General features: G+C 31.6%; 1 protein-coding gene across 2 annotated transcripts in view; it reads right to left on the reverse strand.

The window, feature by feature from the left end:
• Nmdar2 (glutamate ionotropic receptor NMDA type subunit 2) overlaps nucleotides 1–23,533 on the reverse strand; it is a 400,091-nt gene that overhangs the window by 253,202 nt on the left and 123,356 nt on the right. For both annotated transcript variants that reach the window (XM_088243626.1, XM_088243625.1), the window contains exon 2: nucleotides 2,416–2,589. In XM_088243626.1, the coding sequence (XP_088099752.1) occupies nucleotides 2,416–2,589 (174 nt within the window). The remainder of the gene's footprint in view (nucleotides 1–2,415; nucleotides 2,590–23,533) is intronic.

A 23,533-nucleotide genomic window follows, 5' to 3' on the forward strand; every position in this document is an offset into this window, starting at 1 on the left:
AAATAAAATTCGTATAATTTGTGATAGGAAAATGTGATTTTATCTTAAAATGCTAAAAAAAATAATAAAAAAGAGAGCTAGTAAATTTTAATACTGCTAACAAAACTATTAAAATTAATAACAGATATCTCAAAATTCTCTTCTACAGGGTTCTAAAAATGTATGAAAAAATATCTAAAGTTATAAAAATTAAATAAATTGATGACACGAGTAGATAAAGGTGTTTATGACAAAATCAAAAAGGAGAGAGATATCTAGGGTAAAAGTTTCGAACACTAAAACAATTATTGATAAAATAACACCTTGATTCACTCTCGTAACATATTGTTGCAACCTTTTAATCGTATTTCGGCTTTATGTGAAAGGGTTGTGTGTAAAATTTTCAAAATTTGTCACCTAACGTGTTTATCTGCCGCTGTCTGTCTTTAAATTTAAATAATTTTTTCACGACAGTTAGTTTCCTTTCGAATTCTTATGAATTATGAAAATTGATGTATTGTTTTTATATAGATAAGTAATTTTTTCCGATATGAGTGACAGTATTTTATGATATCATACAAAACCTAAAAAAATTATGTTTATAACGATGAAAAAGTTAAAAATCATCAAATGCATGCAAAGCACGAATTGAATATTCAAAATCTGTACGCAATACTCAATAGCGAATGACTTTTTTATGCAAATATGCGCAATTTAATTCTTTGAATTAACAAAATAAACATAAAACATTTAAATCATTCTTAAAATGGTAGCTTTTCATAAAATAAATGCGTACATTTTCGAGTTATTAACTAATGAGAGTACGAAAATGGTAACAATGATCCTTTACTGAATTCGAATGATAATATTATAATCTCACAATAAATTCAATAGTCTTTCGACAATGTTTACCTTTCGCGCTACCGCAGTTTCCTGCTGTCAATAAATCCGTTCGTGAGGAATCAGGATTCTCAGTTTAAAGCGGAAAGTAATTACGGGGTGAAGGTAATACGCTTTACTGCTCTAATTCATCCCTTCCAGAGTAAGAACCCGTTTCCCGAATTCCTTCATACATACCGAACTAAACTCGAGTGTTTTGATTTTCCATGAGGAATGTGGTTCCAGGTATTACATCTTGGAATATAATAATAATGCCGGGGTAATATTCCGAGCTGCTTTGAGGTGTTTACTTCATATTTAAGTACATTACCAATAAAAGGTTGCTTGAATATTAGGTACTGTATTATAACACGTGTAGCGAACTTAGTAACAAACGAAATATGTTGGTATAGAAATTCGAAAAATTGGAGAGCAAAATCTCCCAAAATTAATTTTAATTTCGAGTTTAAGATGGAACAGAGACTATCGAAATTAATGTTTAACAAAATGATTTCCTTATTTTATTGGTTTTATTTAAATTGTGCTGGCTTGAAGATATTATTGTTAATTATTTGTTGGTATTAATTAATTTAAAACAATTGATGGATTAAAATTTTTTTCTTCATTTTCATTTCATTCCGTATAATCATAACAATTAAAGCAGACGCCGACCCCGACGGTTGGATAAGCGAACACTGGTTGATATTTGGTTTCATTGATAATAGGAAAATATTACATACTACAAATACCGATAAAAATATATGAAATAGATTTAGAATAATCAATTGTATTTTCAAAATCAATATGGATATTGTGGAGAAATGTTTCCATACATAAATGTAAAAAAAGAAATTTAATAAAAATACGTTGCTAGAAAAATGCAACATGTTTGGCCTTGGTTGTTGTGACGTCAAGATTCGTGATATTGTTCTGAACAAATATCGAAGGCCAGGAACAAATAAACACGAATCGTGAGGTATTAGGGGCATGGCTAACGCGACTAATAATTAGCAAAAAAAAAAAAAACCTTTATTTTAAAATGTTAGAAATAATGATAATTTCCTATTATGCACTAATAATTAGTTGTTCAAGTTGTTAAATACAGTATTTATCTTTTCAATGTGTTTTTTTTATACAGTAGTCATTCATGTATTAGATAAAAGTAGATTTTATAATGAATTCTAGATTAAGTATACCCACACACAGGCCATGCCTATGTAGGATTTTTTATTTTTATTAAAAAAGTGACATAAAAATGTACGAAATGTAAACAAAAAAAATATAAATAAAATTAATGAAGTGACCCTTGAGTATTTCCAGATTGTTTTCGACAGGTATACAAGTAGTACTGCCAGACTGACAAAACCGAAAGATAAAACATTATTTTCATTTCCTTGTAGAAAAAATAATAATGTAGGGAATGAGTTTTACTTCTAAAATCACATCTTATGTCTTATTTGGCCGATTTCCGCAATCGCAGAAAAATCCACCTGTAATGCGATTCTGGTTGTACTGACTCGTGAATGAATAAGGATTAAACTAGTAATAGAGGCTTACCAAGGCCGGAGTTGTCCGCGTTCCAAGCGATGACCGGAATGCCCAGGTAGCCAGCCAGCTGCAGGAAGTACTGCGCCGAGGCTGTGGAGCGACCGTAGGACTCGTAGTTCATGAGGTACAGGATAGCCGACACGTTCACGGAGAGAAACTCCTTGCACAGAGAGTTCAGGATAGCTGCGGACAAGGAATGCAAAGCAACTGAATAACTGCATAGAACTATATCCACTACGTACTAAAAGGACAACGTTCATTCGTGTTTAAGGAATGGAGTTGCCGTAACGCGTCCTCGGCGCGCTTATTATATCTACATAAGTTAATAAATCTGAACGTTTTTTTGTAATATCAATACTTTAGGTTATAATATTAATACTTTAGAATCGACTGATTGCGTCTGTCCCTTACACTCGTGCACAAGATTTTGAGCCTTATTATTGTGGTATCAACGCTAAATTATGGTCATTTTCGTCTGTTTAAATTGTCTGGAACACTCTGTTTTTTGTTGAAATAACTTTTTTTTTTCAATTTTAATCACTAACTAACTAATATTTTAGAGCAGGTATTAAATATTTCTGTAAATTTCGTGTGGTTTTTATAGCATTATTTCGCGTGAGGTATTAATATTTATTAAATTTAGATTACTCTGAACAATAAAAAAAAGTCCGGAATCCTAATCAACCGATTCGCATAGAGCTGAAAATCAAAGCTCAGATTACTTCATGCCCAAAGGGCCAAATATTTCAACATATAACAGTCTACAGTTTATTTCAAGTAATAAGAAAAGATAGATAGAGTTATCGCCCAAAATATTATCAATATTTAAATCAAAATCTTGGTTACAATATTTGAGTTTTTCCAAAGGTTTGTAGACAAAATACTAGATTTCACCCCCTCAGGAGTCATTAAGATCAACAAACAAATCTGTGGTCAAACCTTTTACTAAATGTAAAAATATTTTTTAAAAAGTATAAAACTAAGTATCCTCGGCACGGGTAACCCCAGTGAGGTCACATTTTTTTTACAAAAAAAAATAATAAATAAATAAATAAAATGTTAGTGAATATTTGTATATAACCACTTACCGACTTTTTTTAAGAGAAAGGTACGTCTCGAAACCGGTAAATATTGAAAAGTCGGGAAGAGTTTATTTACAAATATTTAATGACATTTAGGACAGTAAAATGTTGAAAATTTTCTTCAGAAAGGCAGAGTATCTAGTTAAATCAACAATACTTTAAATATGTCTATGTGTTTTTGTAGACTTTCAAATTCCCTTCTCGCGAATGTTTTCTTTCTCTTTTGTAATAAATTTCAAGCTTATCTGGTTTATCAAATCTATGAATAGTTACAGTATTTCTTTAATTGCTTTTGCAAAAACACTTTAAAAAATATTATGTTGTACATTTTGTGGCCACTGGGATAAGCCACACGAGGTTTATAAAATGGATAACTGTTGTACGTTTCGAGCATTTACAGTGCGGACTCTACGGAGCTCTCGCGATTACACTGTGTGTTATAAAGAATGAACTGAACCTGGCAATGCTTTGCTATTGCTAGATTTGAGTTCTTGCTAAATAGATGAAATGAACACAATCAAAAGATTGATATCAATTATTGTATTTGGTCCAAATTAGATATGTAAGTATACATTATTATATTTGTGTTTTGGTTTAGATAAATTGTGAAGAGAGAGAATTTTGATAAATAGGGGTTCGAACATTGTTTTACTGTCACTGTCTTGCAGATGCCTCCCCGATACTGTGCGAAAAAGACAACTCCTGTTAGACCTTTTTTTTAGAATAAACGAAATTGACGTTTCGCTCTACCGTCTTCCGCACCTCGAAACTGAACCGATTTTGCTATTTTTTTTAGACAAAGTATCAGAATAAAAGTTCCTGTATCGGTATGTTTTGCGTTTTTCCAAAATATTTATATGTGCGTGCGCCATGCGCCCAAAGATAGCATATAAAACTGTGCTTTTTACGGGTTAAGATGGTTCTAGCTGCCATAGTAAACAATTAGCTTAAAAACGAAACAGTATAGGGATACGCCAATGGTAAATATCTGAAATGTGTAAAAAAGAGCTCTGCGCTGGTTTGGACATGTAGAGCGAATGGACAACGAAAGAACGGCTAAAAATATTTACAATGCAAATTTTTATGGATACAGAAATTGAGTAAGACCGAGAAAGACATGACATGACCAAATCCAACAAATACTTGAAGATAAATATGGCAAAATTCGGATAATTCGGCGCGCGTGCTTGAGAAGATCTACGAATGTAGAGGAAGCGATATCTGAATGCAAAGATAGAGTGATGTGGCATTCTATTCTCTCTCCCTACCTTCGTGGGGAACGGCGTGATAGTTTGTTGTTGTTGTTATTGAAAAAAAATATATTTCTCTAATACCATAATTCAGAGAGAAAACGTGAATACGTTTGTATGAAGAAAAGTCGGACTGTATTTCCTCTTAAGGTTAAACATAATTGAGTATACTTACAGAACTTTACTAAAAAATCTTTAGTAAAAACCGTTCGGATAAACGTAAAAAAGATGCGGTAACTTTTCATTGGTAAGTAGGTACTTGCTAATGATTGAATTCCAGATCTAATAGTAATAGATACTCAAATATTTCATTAAAGTAGGTACCCAAGTACTTGTTATGTTTGAATTCCAAAACATAAAATAACTAATTATTTTTCAATAAAGAATTATTTTAGCAAATGTCAAACTCTGCTCAGGGATGTAAGTCAAGAAAGCGATTTTTAAAAATGTATCAAATGTTAGTTGATATTATTTTAGTTCAACCAAAAATCCAGTAAAAAGACATAAATGGGTAGAAATTATAATGAATTCAATGAAATAATCTGATTAGGATAAAAAAAAACGAATGTTGTTTGTAAACATTCAAAAACAAACTTTTTTATACACAAAACAAAACATCCATCCGTTTTTTGTAAACGCTTTCTCGGTGAATGCAACCCTGGTGATGGATAAAAAAAACATTTACTCTCTTGACTTTTTTGTACTTAATAAATTGAAGATTTTATGAGCTATAAACCTTCTCGCGGCGAAGATGTACATTTATCTAAAAACCGCACGTAAATCGGTCCGGTAATTATTCAGTCCATCGAAGATGATCATTCGAACATTGCCTTTCTTTATATATATAATACTTCTGTACGTGTGATTTCACCGAACTCCTCCTAAACGGCTTAACCGATTTACGTGCGGTTTTCAGAGAAATATAAATCTTTGCGCTGTGCGTGTTCGTAGATATTAAAATCTTCAATCTAATATGTAAAAAAGAAGTAAGGAGCATGAATGTTTTATTCATCGATCTACCAGGGTTGCATTCGAGGAGAATGCATTTAGAAAAATATGTTGCTTTTTTGTGTAAAAAAAAGTTTGTTTTTTAATTTTTACAAAGAGCATTTGTTTTTTGTGGATCTCAATCAGATTATTTCCTTAAATTTCTTATGATTTCTACCCATTTATATTTTTTTAACTGGATTTCTGGTAATACTAAAACAATAATAAAATTAACACATTTTAAAAATCGTATTCCTATATAAGTACACCCCTTTGTTGGTATGAAGACCGGAGTTTGACGTTAGCAAAAAGAATGCCATATTTGAAAAAATATTTATTTTAAGTTTCGGAATTAAACCATAAACCGGTACTTACTTAAATACAGTATTTGAATATAAATTTTAGTTTTGGAATGTAATCACAAACAAGTACTTAAGTACATACTTATTAATGAAGTCTTTTTCCAAAGTAATAGCAGGCAAACCAACGTTAGGGCAAGACAACGTCTGTCGGGTCCGCTAGTTTTATTTATTTATTTATACTTTTGCATTGTTTGTATTATTTTTTTTTATACAGAATAATGTTCCCTCACTGGGGTGTCCCGTGCCGAGGGAAACATTTTGCAAAATGTGAAACATGCCTAAGATTAGCTATTTAACAAAATTAACAAAATTAAGAAAATTAAGAAAATTAAAAAATAAATAACAATAAAAAAACGTAATTTTACCAATTAACCTAATTATAATTAACATAATAAAAAATAAAAAGCAAAAATATTCATAAAAAACAAAACCAATTTATATAGACTAATTGATAAAAATCATAAACAGTGCATACATTTTACATATTTGGCTTGATCCACTCATAGATCCGTGCGCAACTCACCTCCACTATCCATTTCTTAAAAGCAATTTAATATTTTGAGAACTTACTAATTGTCCTTATGGATAATGGAAGTACATTGTACGAGTAGTAGGTCAATCCTCTTTGACCGAAGGTTGTATTTTGTATTATTTTTTTTGCAGCATCAGGGTGGAGTATCTAGTAACTCTTGTATTTGTAACGGAAGGTAGAGAATAATGTTTACGTGCGTATAGTAACAAAGCTTATACATAAAGTTGTTATATAGATTTTACATTGAGATTTTCAAATATACCGAGGGAGCTAGTTCTGATTGGGACTCTTAGGATAATTTTTATCAAAGCGTTTTGTCCAATAGATTAACATTTTACCTTAGCTCGGCTTCTTTGAGTTTAACTAAAAGAGCGTTTCACAATACGTGTGATGAATCAGACTACGGCCAAGCAAACACAATTGTTTTTTGAAAAAAAACAAAATTGAATGCTACTTGGTAACACGTTTTTAGTTAAAGGGAGGTTATTTACTTTAAAAAATTGCTCAAGTTTGTTAAGTGTGATATACCACTATTCTTGTCTATTTTTGTAAAAATTGTTATCCTAATGAAATCCTTGGCCAGCGACGCACAACGCCCACGGAAACGGAAGCAGCCCCGCGTGACGACATCTCATTAGCCGCATGTCTAGACACGAGCACAGATGATCGCTTTCTATCCCAGTGGAAAGTTTTTTCTAACACGTCGGAGCAATTTGGTTCGATTGTTTGCGTAGTTTGGCACTCGTACACCCTATATTCTGGAGAGAGTAGAGGGTGACAAAGGGATGGTTCTTGCCTCGTTTGCTTAAATCCGATAAATTTATGCATGAGACACGATATGTTTGATGTTCGGGTCCATGCGGAAACACGAACTCTGCTGAAATTCTCAATCCCGGCCATTTGTAAATAGAGAAAAGCAAAGAGTCATTGACAAATAACTGTAGAAAAACAATCACAAATTCCGTTTCATTCTTGTTTTATACGTATATGTGACGGAAATGTTTAAAACACCTATGAAAACAGTAAAACACTTAAAACTTACTTCCAATTTACTGAGCAATATACTTTATTTAGTCTTGTAAATAGAAGCACCATATTTGACATACATTCTTTTTCGTTTATAAAAGTAATTTTGCGGTGTTCACATTTAATTGAAAAACAATATCTAAAATAACAATTTGTGATTATTATACCAATTTCATGCATATTGTTTATTGTTTGTGTTTGTTTGTATATTGTTTATAGTTTGTGAATGTCTCAAAATTCGACAGCGGAGGACTATCACAACCTTTCACTTCTGTTCAATGTACTTCATAGTCCTAACGCTCCTATATACCTGCGTGATAAAATTCAACGCTTATCAGTTCATGGTTAACCTTTTCGTTCTAATTCTAAAGGCACTCTCTGAATTCCCATCCATAATTTCTCTTTCTTCTCTAATTCATATAGTGCCCATGCGGGTCGACTGTGGAATTATGTACTACAGTATCTTTGTTTAAATCACGTCTGAAGAAATATCTCCTTTATCTTTCTTAATCTCTCCTCCTTTCCTTTTTCCTATTTTCTCTTTTTTCTTTTTTCGCATTGAGTAGTAGTTTTGATTTACGGTCGTTTATAAACAAATACATTTATTTACATTTTCATGTATCTTCAACTTTTTAATCTTTATTTTCTGTAGAATATGTTTTGTAACTTGAATAATAAAAATAAAACTATTATTTTATTTGTTGGTTGTAAGAAATTGCCATTTGGCAATAAGCCCACCAATGTTCAAATAACATAAAGTAAAAAAAGTTAAATAAATTTAAAAAAAATATAAGTTAACAAAATTACTACTAAATACAACTTTTTCACACATTAAATACATATATTTTCACAACCGTTTCCCGTTACATAAAAAAAAACTATTTTTGTGGATATTTTGGGAAGTGACGTCTTACGATGATTCGTTAATTTTATTTTTAATTATATATATTTTTAGCAAAACATATAAACTATTTAAACATAGTACAACAGAAATGAAGAACATTTTAGAGAAGGTTACATAGAAGTCTAGGCATCTACAGGGCTTATGATCTGTACTGGGAGTAATCCTTAATTCTGACCTTTCTCTTGACGCTCAAATAAGTAGAACAATAAGTTCATGCTTTTACCAGCTGAGACAGATTAAATGCATAGGCAAACATTTGCCAGTTGATGCCGCCCGTCAATTAATAAATGCGTTTTTAGTGTCTAGAGTCGATTATTGTAATAGTATCTGCGCAGGTCTACCAATGAATAAAATGACTCGCCTACAGGCTGTACTAAATGCCGCAGCGAGACTTATTTTTGGAATCTCTAAATTCAGTCATATCACTCCACTACTTCGGGAATTGCACTGGCAACGTTTTCCACAGAGGGTGGAATACAAACTCTGTTAGATTATGTATAAGTCACTGCACAACTCTGCTCCAGAATATCTAAGGGAACTCTGCATTCCAGATGAATTAGCTGACAGACGTCTTACGCTTAGATCAGCTACATCTACGTCGAAAGGAAAAGTTATTATACCTCTACGCAAACAGCGCACAAAATTCGGCGAACATGCATTTGCGGTCGCAGGCCCTACGGCATGCAATGTTCTCCCAGCAGAAGTCCGAAACTGTGAGAGTGAAGTGATGTTTCGGAAGAAACTTAAAACCCACTTACTTGTTCTCTAAATCATTTGAATAAATTCTCAACATGTGGTGGAAAAGTAATTTAAAAAAGTACATTTTTTTTCTTAAATTAAAAAGTTAAAATTAAATTTATATCTTTATATAATCACTTTGTAAAGCGCCCTTGAGGTATTTTATTACGAAAATGGCGCTATGTAAGTTATCCATAATTATTATTATTATTATTGGCTGGTTTAAGTGGCCACTTTACACACCGTGTAACAATCACCATTCCGTTCATAATTGAACATCTATACTCCTTCAATTATTTTATATGTTGATGTTTGTGAAATTAAAGAGCTAAAACCTTTATTTATGAGAGTAAGATTCATTGATCGGGTTGTGGTCCTGTGGCTAGTGTCTCGGACTCACGGACCAAAGGTCTGTGGTTCGAATCCCACTCTACCCCAACTTGATTCCATTTTCTAATAGTGAGTTATTTACAACTCGTTGAAAATGGCCCTCAAAATTAAATATTTGGGTAAAAAAAAAGAACGCAAATATTTCTTTTTAAAAAAAAAAAATATATATTTAATTAATTTTTTTTATCTACTTACTAGGCAACGCCTGAATTTTTTTTTCTTTTTCTATACTTCTTTATATACCATGTGGATTTATCAAGCAGTGCTATACAAAAAAGAATAAAAAATATAAGTTTTTACTTCTTTCTTACACACGTTATATTCCCGACTGCACTTTTTATTTCATTTGTTCATTTTATTAAAGAGAAATATTCTTCTGTAAGTAAAATGATGAGCTCTAGTTGTTTTAATTTTGAAATCAAGATATTACCAGCTGTTCTAGGTCGTGTACTAACGTTTTACGACGCATAAATACTACTATTAATGTTGTCTTTATGGATTTGAAGTAAACAATTATTTTTAAATAACAATTTAATGTCTAAAATCCAATAATTTTATAATTATTGGAGAGTGAAAAAGCAAACGATTTTTTATGTTACTTTTATAATTTATTTTATTTTTTGACCCACTTATTTGCCATTAAAATTATGAAATCCTCAATATGACTGTTTTAAAAGCCTTTTATCCAAAATTAATTTTAATATCCATTTTTTGACTACTTTAAGGTTTGTAGCACGTACTTTAGGGTTAATATTAAAATCATACACTGATTTGAGTCTATATGAAATCAATGCTAGTAAATATTATTATTTGACCACATACCGACTGTTTATGTCTAACGGTTTCAAGGCGTATCCGTCTCTTCTTCCGGACACTCACTACACGAACATGCAAATATTAAAATACACTTTCACCTTTACCATCACCGTAGTGTACATAGTTTAATATTAATAAAAAAAATACATTAGGTAAGTAATCAAATAAGCATGTAAAAGAAGAAATAAAAAATTGAAAAATTGTTTTCAGGCGTTGCCTAGTAGGTGATTTGGTTCATCCAGATGAATCTCACTCACGTGATAAAGGTTTCAGCTCTTTTACTTCACAAAAGTCAACAGATGAAAGAGTTGAGGAAACGTGGATGTTCAAACATAGGCAGAATGGTGAATGTTACACAGTGTGTAAAATGGCCACTTAAACCAGCCAATGACAGGTCATAAGCCCTGTAAATGCCTAGACTTTTATATTCCCTTCTCAAAAATGTGTTCCCTCTCTGTTGAAATAAATTTATGTATGTAACCATTTACCTTATGTACAGAAATTACATATGGTTAGTGGTTCATTACTAATATTTACTAACATTAATTAAAAATTTTGACAACAAAGTAAATGGTTCTAACATAAATACTACTATACTACAAAAAAAACGGACAATTGGACCATCCGTGTGTGAGTAAAGCGTCTTAACCACTACACCACGGAGGCCTTCAGTTGAACAGTTTTGATTATTATTAAAGTCTGGCTGACCGCATAACCCAAAATGTGCATTTTGCAGAAAATAAAACTAAAAAAAAGTAAAAGCTTTCGTAAAACTCTGATGTATGTATAAAAATGGTTGGCCAAAGGAATTTCTATTTATTTATTATTTAATGCTGAAAAAATTAACTCTGTAAATAAATGTATTAAAGCGTTTTTAGTTTTAATAACTGTGATCAAATAATATATTAATCTTTTAAATTTATTATAAAGAAACGTATTAACCGTTGTTAAATGGACTGAATAAGTCCGTAAATAAATAATAAATATACATGGATCGTATTCACGGATGTTATTTCAGAATCAGCTGTTCGTGACATTAAGTGCCAGGAATAAATTTCTTTATCTGATACAACGGAAAATAGCGTAGGAAGTTTGTTTTCTTTTTGTACTCCTGCTATCCTTAAAATATACGCATACTTTTATTAAAATACTTAAGAATATTATATTTTATTTTCGCTTCCCTGAAAAAAGTTCTGTGGAATTATTTAATACTGTTCTAGTAGATTTAACAATTATGTTTTATGAATAAGGTTTCATTTCATTTTCATTACATATTTAAATATGTCACCGCAAAACAGTTTAATCAGCCACTCAATTTAGCGGCTAGGATGTTTATTAAATGCCGGAATCAATGCAGGCCTTTCGATAAATGAACTTTTGACCAAAAGGTTGAACGTCACTTAGTCTTCTTAATTTTGGTACAGCAAAAATAATTGCTCTTTTTTTATTTATTTTTTGTTATGTGAATTTACGTTAGACAAAGATAGGTTAAATTCAGAAATAAAATAAAAACGTTTTTATACTAAACTTGATTCTTAATTTAACTTAATAATGAATCCTAAACCCGACTTATTTACGACCCGATTTAAAAAACTTTTTTTTAAAATAATAAACTCGACCCAACCTATCCTAACCTGTACGTCGGTCTCGTGGTGTAATGGTCAGCGCATTCAGGTTTCAGGTTCGATTCCCGACATGGTTGATAAGAAATATTTATTTAAAAGGGTGTTTTCAAACTAGAATATTTCATATTCCCTGGACTGGTACCTTAAGTGTAAGGTAGGACTGATCACCTTACCTTTATGTAACAAAATTGATCGAGATATGCTGCAATTGGTGTACCAATCCAGTGCCCTATGCACCATTACTTGCGAAAAAGGTAATTATGATGATTATAATGATCCTAACCTAACCCGGTCGCTTTTGATTAGGCCGTTTCTAAAAGGTTAGCTTTCAACACGTTGAACGATGTGTTATCTTAATTTATTTAACGAATGGCCTAGCCATTCATCTGAATGCCGGCATTTAATAAACAGCCTAGCCACTTGGTTGAGTGATTGATTTAACTACTAAAAAAATAATTTAATGCAAAATAAAATTTATCGACTATTTACAAAAGAGTACATATGGAAATATTATGTTGGCTGGAAAGTTGGAAATCACAAAACATTATAAATACCAAGGTTCGTAGGTTTTCACGGCCTTTCGCCTGCCTGCCGTATCACGGCATAATAACCCAGAAAAACACTATCTGTATTATAAGTACCGTTCCAACAAGTTTAGGTTCATGCTTACACATAATTTTATTTTAATAGTGGAAAGTTATTTTAGTGTCTTTAGTAGAAGAACAATAAAACAGATTTAACCTGTCACAAAATACAATCTCTAGTTTTAGTTTCAGGATCGTATATTTCGGGTCCAGGGTTGGTATTTATAAACATCCCGGTTAGGATTAAGGATACCGAAAAGTTATTTACTTGCGTATTTGCAACCTATTTGTCCATGGAAGGTTTGCGAAACATCAACATAAATTAAATTAAGGATCCTTTTATTGCAGCCTCTAGACTCGACCCTCAAGAATGTGTCGCGCATGTCGCTGGAAAAGTTCCACAGACCTCGCTAGATGGTGTCAAAAATATTCTGCGAATGAAATTACCAATAAACGTAAAGCAATTCATTTTTTTTTCTCGTGTACACAAATTTTATGATCGCTTTTGATTTCTTATTCTAAGAATGCACGTATTCATCTGTTGAGGTTTTTCAATATATGGATAAATTATGGATATGGATAAATTTATGAAAAGGAAAAATACATATACAGTCCTTATGCACGTTGAGGATCAAACTATCCCAAATAAATAATGTAGATTTGAGTTTCATTAAACATTAAGTACATATACGCATAAACATAATTTTTTTTTTTTGTTTGTATACTGTAATCTTAAATATTTTCATGTTTTTAAATGTGGTAACGAAAGTAATGGAACTGACTAGAGTCACATGTAGTCTAGATTTATCGATATCAACTGGGAGAGGAGTAATATGCCTGAACATTGAAATATCATATCATGACTGGCAAACGCAGGACGCTGTCAAAACTCTTTTCCACGACAAATAAATCATATTATTAATATATAAAGCATAAATTTTGTGGTTAAACATAAAAAAAATGTAATAAAATATTTATATACAAGGTGGCGCAAAAGTTGTCACCCGATGTTCTTTGGTTGTTATTTTTTTTCATGAATCTAAAAAATTGGTTCTGCTTTTGAACTGGGTTTTAAGTTTTTTTTCATTAAGTCTAAAAAATGATATTGACCAAATGGCTTCCACTGGAATTGACGATCATGCGGGCCAGATTTATGTCATTTTTCATCACTCTTTCCAGAACAACTGGCTATGAGCTCTCGTATTCTTGACGGATGTTCTCTTTGAGAGCTTCAAAAGTCGCAAGCTTGTTGACTAAGACTAGTGGTTTCAAGAAATTTTACAAAAAGAAGACTGGAAAGGTTAAATCGGGTGATCTAACCGGCCAGTACAAATCACCAAAACGAAAGATTAGACTACCCGGAAATGCAGCCCTCGTAGACTTGGTTGTCGTTAATGCAGTATGCGACGTTGCTCCATCCTGTTACAACCACATGTTTTCTAATCTCAATTCATCAAATTGAGGAAGAAAAAAGTCATTGAGCATGGCTCTGTAGCCCTCGACGTTCACCGTTATCGTTTGGCCCGCGGCTTTTTAGAAAATAGATCCGATTACGCCCCCAGCGTAAACACTACATAATGCAGTACCTTTGAGGAAAGGTAATGGGTCTTAACGAGTTATCCGCGGATTTTTGGTGCCCCTAAAGCTATTATTCTGCTTATTCACATATCCACAGAGATGAAAATGGGCCTAGTCGCTCATGATGATTTTCGATAAAAAGTTGGCTTCCTCGTGGTCGAGATTTAGGATGGCTTGAGCGTAGGTTACACGCGCTTGGCGGTCAATGGCTAACAGCTCATGTGTGCATTTTTGTGCAACAACTTAGGTTATATAGTGGGTTTTGCATGTTGGTTTAATTGGTATATTGACGAAGAGATTTGTACGTCTCAAAATACGTAGACAAATAAAAGTCGAAAAGTGATAACATACACATATTTAATAACATTAAGTTCACTATCAATTTGGGATAATCTTTTAAACGGATCGTATCGCAAATATATATTTATTTATTTTTTGTACCACTCCAGTTCAAAACGTCAACTAACTGAAAGAATAATAGCGCAAAATGTTCAGGGTTAATATCGTATCAATTAATAAATTAATTGTATTAATTAAGTATTTCAGCAGAAGTACGAGAATTATTTTTCGGTTTTAAAAAAAAAATTGTAAATGTTCGAATACAATACAAACCAGCCAAATTCTTCTTCAAAATTAAAAATAGAAGCAATGTAAGAAGACTTTGAACATTTTTTCAAGTTACAAAAAACCTTTGTCTTTAATAGGAATATACCGTTGATTGGGGACAAAGCTTAAGCGCTCAAAGAATAAAAGATTTTTAATCTGATTTGTATTTCAAAGCTCACCGAATACGGAATAAAAATGTCGTTTTGTTCCGATCATGACTGTTTCCAAAATTGTAAATTAATAAAATTATAATGAAAATTTGGGCTTCCTAGAAATTTCAATTAATTTCTATGACCATGGGTATTTTATTTTGTTAAATAAAAAACGAACGGTAAAAATTTTCTTGAACGAGTAAGAATTTTATTTTTTGCGTTAATCGTGAGGTCAATATTGACTTTTAAAAATAGCTGTCATTTAAGAATAATGCGGTAATTTGTCTTTGTAAAAAGTCGATAAAAAGCGATATGAAGGGTAATTAGTTAGGTCACACATGCGGATGGTTTCCTAGCGTCTGGACCTACGCGCGTCCATTTTTAAAACAGCACCAAGTTCTAGTTATCCTGGACGTCCATAGCTGTAAATTCCGCAGTTTTAATTACAGGTCACCTATTTAACTTGAAGGACACACAAGAAAAGCCTAAGCCTAAAGGGAGTTTGAGAACACCGTAAGATCCACCTACGATGCGGCCATGGATTATGTATGTATATATTGTACATGATTAACGTATCTGTGTCTAGGTGGATAAATAATACAGTTTTGTAAATAAATAGAATCAGAATCGTGGTAGATGGCTACTTTCAAGTGAATATTCTGAAAACCGAAATCGAGCGGAGATAAAGCTTTCTTAAAATGCATTAGTCGGCGCATTCCTCTACTTTATTTGAGGTCCTGGGATCAATTCTACCAAGGGTGGAAATGAAACATTGTTTTTTTAGGTGGTTCTACAATACAGTATTACATTGTTTCTGGACTGGCACCTGAAGCGTTGGACTAATCATCTTACCTTCAACGTTAAAAAAATATCGAGATCTTATGTGATTGCGCTACGAACGCAATGCCTTATACATCACTGAGTACGTATAGAGAAATAATGAATTTTGATTCTTCTTTTTTCAAATGAATAACCCGCCCTAGGCCTATATTTTAGAGGCTCGTCACCAGGTAGGAAGGAGACGATATGAAATGAAATTATGAAAAATACACCACAAAACCCAGACCAGTTGAGGAAAAAATGTTTCTTGGATTTATTTATTGCAACTGATGGGAATCGAACCGACGACGCCAGTTTCACAGTTGGCCGTCTAACGTCAGTAACGGATTTTCATTGCAGATTTTTTAACAATACTAAAATACGCATTAACATACACACACACCCCGTATCAATATAACTTTCTTCATGTTTGTAGATTAAGTTATTGGTTTTACTTTATGTTTTTTTGTACTATTTACATTTGCTGTATTACTGTTGATACGCTCAACAAATACAACAAGAAAAAATACTATCAAAATGAGTGATATTTTCGTATCGGTTCGTAAATTATGATATCGGTAAGCGATCGCTATTCTCGGTTCGCAATATTGTCAATATCAAGCGGCAAGCGCAGTTTCTCTGCCAATTTCCTCCTTACTTTAACTCGCTCGATCTGGCGACCGGTAAACGATTCTGATAGCATTTCGGGCTAGGTACCGGCATATCCGTCAGGGGAGACGAGACGAGACGAGACGAGATGCGAACAGCGGAGAAATAGGGGCAGATGGCGAGAGAAAAACAGCTAAACAACAGAAAAAGAGGAATTTTAGGAATGGCGAGAGAAAAACAGCTAACCAACAGAAAAAGAGGAATTTTAGGAATGGCGAGAAAATTCAACTGCGTTTTATGCAATGATCCATTTATAAAAAAATCTGTTTTATCGACACGTTATCATGAAAACATTTAAGCCTTCCGGGCCAAAGGGGGTATCTCGTGTCCTCCAGGTAGCATATTCTTTCTTAATAATTACATTATTTTATTTTTCAGATATTCCACCCCATAATATTAAGAGTGTATTTAATTTATTAAAATACAATTGTTCTTTTAAAAATCATTCAATCAGATTATTCATTTTCAAAACGCAAATGAAAGCTGTGATTCTAATCTGTACGAGTTTCTAGTACGTAAAGTTCCATGCAAAACATTAAAACATCAGAATAGTATCTAATAGGGACTTGAAAAAAATATCTCTGTTTTCTAACCGATAGTTTTATCTAAGTTGTTTTACATCGGGCGATACAACAATTAACTTCATCGTGAAGTTCAATTATAAGGCTTGAAATCGCAGTATTTGTTGTTCCGCCGAAGTCTAAACGACATATCTGTACTTCAGAGGCAGACGGATGTAAATTCTAACGTAATTTTTTTAAAAAAGCCTAAGGAATCTACTTTCTTTACTTAATTTCTTATCATTGATTTGTATTTTCAGTATCTTAATTTGATTGATTAAATGCAAAAAATACTCAATTTTGTCATAGCTTAGTTATAATTTTTATGTCCCGACTTGTTAAAAAAATTCCGTGTTAATCTTATCTAATAAATCAAAAACATTTATAAACATATTGAACAATATACAAAATAATATATACATCGCAAGAAATGGAATGCAGAAAAGTTATTTTATAATACATAGCAATATGTTATTTATAATTTATTGTAATTCTATAATTCATTCTGTAATTAATTGATAGTAAAAATAAATACAAAATAATACAATAAAGTAGTTGGGTTAATACATTGGTTCTTTCATTTTATGACTGAATTTTGTTCAAAATCAATGGACATGATTATAAACTGGATACAAAAATCGAAATGTTGTTTCATTAAATTCTGGATTTGCATCTGTCTGCCTCTGAGGTTCAGATGTATTCTTTATAGTGTTAAAAATGTCGAATTTTTTGCTTTAAAAAAATAGTGTATTCGGAGAATTTTACTTGATCACTTGACTTTTTAACAATCTGCAGCTGAAGCACATTGCAATCTTGTTGATATTTGATCTGACTATTCTCTGTCGGAACATCATCGAATATCTTCATTATCATATCTGCTCTGCATCATGATCAGCTGGGTGTAGTGTATTATGAGCTCCTCAAATCCAATGAAACTATCACGAGAGATCGCTATCGACTACAATTGAGTTGTGTGAGCCGAGCATTGAAAAAAAAAATGGCCGCAATAGGAGAGATTCGATTAAGTAATTTTAAAGCATGGCATTAACTCCACCCGTCATATTTATTGGACATTGTTTCTTTCGATTACCACTCGTTTTGATTGATGACTCATGGCCTGGCTGAGTAGCAATTCCATTCTTGTGAAAAAATGGCTTGCTTCGTGGATAACCTAATAAAATGAGTCGTTTTTTAGAGATGATATCTGTATGCAAACAGAAAGGTGGTAGAAAGTAGTAGTAGCGATTCACAATACTTTTAATGACAGTTTTTTTTTAAAAATTAAATAAATAATTAAATTTCACGAAAAAACGGCAAGAACTAATTTAAATTTCAATACATAACAAATATCAGTAATTTTAAAGAAATCAAGCTTTGCAAAAACAAATTGATAGTTAAAGAAAAAAGTGCTTCGTATTAATTTTTTTTTTTTGTTTAAGTTGTGACAAATAACTTTAAAACATGCTGTATGTATAGGTAGACAAAAAAAATTCTCAAACAAAATGAAATTGATAAAAAAGTTTGTTAATTTAATTTATATTGGGTAGGAAATATCTGAGTATCCATTTATAAATGATTTAAAAACCAATCATCAACTATTTTAGATACCACATTAAATTCATTGCTGAAGTTAATTTCAATAAATTATGTTTGGTAAGACGCGTTGAGAAAAGCCAAACAGGCAAAACGAGGTGAAGTATGTTCCTAGCTAACCACCAAATTGTGACGTCACTTGAACATTGAGTTATAACTATGAGAATACTTTAGAGAGTTTGTATGGCGCAAAATATGTGCTTTTGGAAACATATATATAATATATATGTTTACTTTTATAACTTAATATGCCAAAAATAACTTTAAATTATGTATGTTTAAACATAATAACAACGTTATATTCAAAAAAACCATACCAATACCCGAGTGATTCGCTCTTCAAAGAATTTCAAGTGCTGGAGTGCTATTTGTCGACAGTATATATATATTGAGGTCAGTAGCGGTCACGCATCTCAACAGGGAAAAATACGCAAGGGTTTTTCATGTTCATAATACTAGACACTCCAATAAGGATCTGATTCTACAGAGAGGAGTTAATACTTTTTTGGCTCAAAGGCAGCAATATTATATAGGCCCGAGGATATATAACCTTATCCCAGATTCATGGAAATGTGGTGGGATTACCAGGCTGAGGAAGGTGTTGACTGCATTTTTAATCCATATTGGTCGGAAAGAGTCAGAAAAATGGTTGTCCTATGTAGAAGGACGTAAGCTGATTTCTTGTTTTACTAGTAATGACTTAGGACTTAGGGATATAGAGATTTTGGTGTTATTTATGTTTTTACTGTATATTTATTATTTACTTTTAAGACTGAAAAAGCACACATAATAATAAAACTGTAAATACTTCTTAATATTATTATAAAATACATAATTTACTGTCTTAGAACAGGGAAGCTATCCCTAGTTAGATGGTTTAGATGAACCAACAGCAAAAATAAAAAATATGTTTGTTTACTTTTACAACTTAATTAATTTGTTGCATAAACAATTCATTGTAAATTGCTGTAATAAATATGTAAAAAATAAATAATATATACATATATATATTTCAAATCATCTAGTTATTATTATTACTGTCAAAATTTTCTAAAATATTTTAAATTACAATATTAGAGTAATTGATTAGTTTCCAATAACAGTATAAATGCATATTTTTTTGAACAAACTATTTTTTTTTTATTATCAAGTAAAATAAATGTTTGTATTTTTTATGGTTTCTTACTATCCGGATTGAAATGAATGATGCGAGTTTTGATGACTGTGGGAAACGAGAAAGACCAAGATAGACATGGCGTGACCAAAGCTAACAAATGGTTGAAGATCGACAAATGCACATGTCAAAAATTGGAATAATCGGCGTCCATGAGAAGATGTACAAATGTAAAGGAAGTGATGTCTACATGCAAGATATGGCGTTACGTTCTCTCTGCCTACTCCTATGGAAAAACGGTGGGATTGTTTGTTAGTTTAATTAAAAACCAAATTTCGGACCTGTGGATAGTGTCGTGGAATCACGGATCACAGGTCCGAGGTTCACACCCCGCTCTATTTCGAGTTGTTACCCATTTCCCATTAGTGAGTTATTTACAACTCGTTGAAAATGCCTCCGAAAATTAAAATATTTGGGTAAATCAAAGGAACGCAAATATTTCTGATTAACAATAAAAGTATAATCATTATTGTGTACTGTGGGGTTGTGAAATACTAAATTGACTAAAAAGGTAGTCGAGTGGAGACCTCGTGAAGACAAAAAAAGTAGAGGGAGACTCCCCGCACGATGGTCAGATGATAAAAGGAGAATTGTTGGTGACTGAATACAGAAAGCGCAAGACAGGAACGGATGCAGGGGTATGGGGAGGTTAATGTTCAGCAGTTGACAGAAATGGCTGTGTGATGATGAGAAGATGAGAGGGTTAAACCCTGCGGTTTATCCTTCTTGGGAGTTAAGCGTTATCTAACGTGTAGTGATGACTGAAACCAGACATTGACAGGTCATAAGACATAGTATGGCCTTTTCCAAAAGGTTTTCCATTTCTGTTGACATAAACATTTTGAAAAGTTTGTAGTACCAAACATATAGTTTAAACAAAATAAGATTTGGTACACACAAAATACGTGTTTTTTTAATTAAGGGTTGTTAAATTTACGATGGCATTTATTAGGGTCGCTTAACCGTGTGGCGTAAGCACTAACAAAAAGGTTTTTTGAATGTTATAATAAATTGTACAAAACTTCATAAGGCTTAATAGTAGGGAAGTTTTTTCGTATCGTTATGTATCTCGCAATATTTAAACAGATTAACTTAATTCGTTTAGTTGGAAATTAAAAACCTCGGTGATAAAGATAAATAATAAATAAGTAATAATAATTGAAAATTTGTTAAAGTGGATAAAATGATGGTTTTAGTAAGCAGTCATGAAATTTTCTTGTTGTCAGATTTATAATTATCTTTCAATAAAGTTTTGATTCAATGAGGATGTAAAATTTCCAAAATAATATCATAATGTCATAATATCATAATATTGCGCCTTGAATCCGCAGCCTATATTTTGCAGGTTATGTGAATTTCTGTATGTAGGCACATAATAAATGTACACATTATGGTCAACTATAGTTGTATTATATATAAAAATATGTAACTGTGTGACCAATATTCAAAAGTAGATATATTTTTATTAATATCTATTACATTTACATTTTTAGTAATATTATAAGTTGTGTAATATAAATGATTTTATGTTATGTATAATTTTTGTGTGACAACATTTACAGTAACAATTTTATGTGGAAGCCTCTAATTGGAGTTGATGATATGTTTTTATAGTATAATTGTATCTTATAAATTCATAAATGTCTAATAATAATAATGAAAATACGTATAAAGTTTTATTCCACTTTTATTTATAAATTTTTACCAGTGACCGGGTTTCGTCGTGACCGACATTGTCAGACTGGTGGGAGACTAAACAAATTTCTAACTAGTTGTAGAAAAAACTAATTGCATCACAACTCAGTTAAAGACTTAGTTTAAAAGATTCAAAAACTCGTAAAAAATGGGCGACACTATCATATCTCGGAGATTGTAGTAATTTAATTAGTAAAATAGCTAACAGAGATGAATGTTCTATTGCATTCTATAACAATTGAAATATGGGGAAAATGATAATTAATAATAAAGATCAAAGGGAAAGGGATACTAACTCAGGCTCATATTTATTACGCTGCGGCTCATGCGAAGCCTAGTACGTAGGCCAAACGGGAAGGTCGTTCAAAACTAGGGTAGACAAACACTCTTAAAGTTGGAGAAATAACAAGGAAAACTCTACGTTTGCGAACCACTTTATTGAGTCAAATCATGTTTTTGATAAAAATACAAAAGTTCAATTGCTTCACACATGCAGCAAAGGCCAAAAATTTAATAAACTTGAAATTTTAGAAATAAACCGCCTAAAGAATTATATTATCATAATATGTTTATTTTTTTCAAGCATTAAAAACAAAAGGATATATATTAATTATTTTATATGTGAGTTTTCTTATGGTGATTATGTGTACAATATTATGTCTGTATTCTTTTATTTGATTCTTAATTAAAACTAATGTCTGGGCACCCGATGACAAATTATTATTAAATAATTTATCGGGACGAAATGTGATTAATTCTTTGTTTTCTTTTTATAATGTATTAATATTGTAAAAATTTGTATTTTTTATTATTTTTGAACGGCAGTATCTGTGAGATGATGATGTTTAATTTAACCATATCACACGCTCATTTCAAGAGTCCACCAACTTAAGAGGAATTAAAGAGGCAATGAAAATATTACCATTTAAAATAAGTCCACTTTTAGCAGTTTAAATTGGTTTGTACTCTGCCTGTTCTGACGATCAATCACACCCCCATTTTAGGTATAGTTAAATTTCTAAAACATCCGATATATTGGTAGAATTAATCTATGGAATCCTTTTTACAGTATGGTTAAAAAAGTTCTGAAGTTTAAAACTTACCTTTGTTACCAAATTATTTTGTAAGATGGATTATACCATAAAGAACATATTTTAATAATTGGTATCTGCCTCTTTAAAATGTTTTAAAATAGACAAGGTTTTATCCTAAAAAATATTAATTGCGGTCTGCCCGTCACTTTCAAGTCAAATTAACAAGCTGTTTTTTAATTCCGGGGACGAATTTAGAAATTTTTCAATTATACTTTCTTGCGTCTTATCTCCAACTGACCTTAGTGCTTGTGAGTGAGAAAAACTTATTTGATCTACTCCAGAATGTTTTATTTAGTTTGTGGTTTTATTATTTTTTGATGATTCGGAAGACTTCTCGTAGTCCTCGCATGGTCTACCTCTTTTTGATCCGGTTGATATGGATGTTTCTGAATTGTCGAAGTTAATTATAAATTCTGTATTTAATCAGTCTTGATTATAAGCGATAAAGCGGTCCTTTATTTTAAACTGAGGTAAAAGTGTTTTTTGAATGTTCGCTTTGACGCATGTAAATTGCGTTTCTGCTAGATTAAAATTATTATTTAAATGGTTGAAATATGTTTTCCGTATTTTTCGTATTAAAAAAATTTATATCAGCATTCTTATGAACAATTATTTAATTCCCACCATACTGCAAATGATTCAACAAAATCATACAAAGATCTTGGACGTTGATCTTGACAATCAACATTATTTTAAGTTTTACTCAAACAATAAAAATATGTTTTACGTAAATGTGCGTTTTTAGTAAAAACGAAATATATGTGTATACAAAATTAGTCAAAAAATTAAGTAAAAATAAAAATTGCAGAGTCATCTGCAGGCGATTACTAGTAATTAATTTAACTCGGATAGAGTCTTAGCTACATAAATAAAGTAATTTGCTTTAATACT

Source organism: Micrasema longulum, unplaced genomic scaffold (genome assembly GCF_059751315.1).
Source record: "Micrasema longulum isolate JH-2025_06_02 unplaced genomic scaffold, ASM5975131v1 h1tg000221l, whole genome shotgun sequence".
Lineage (NCBI taxonomy): Eukaryota > Metazoa > Arthropoda > Insecta > Trichoptera > Brachycentridae > Micrasema > Micrasema longulum.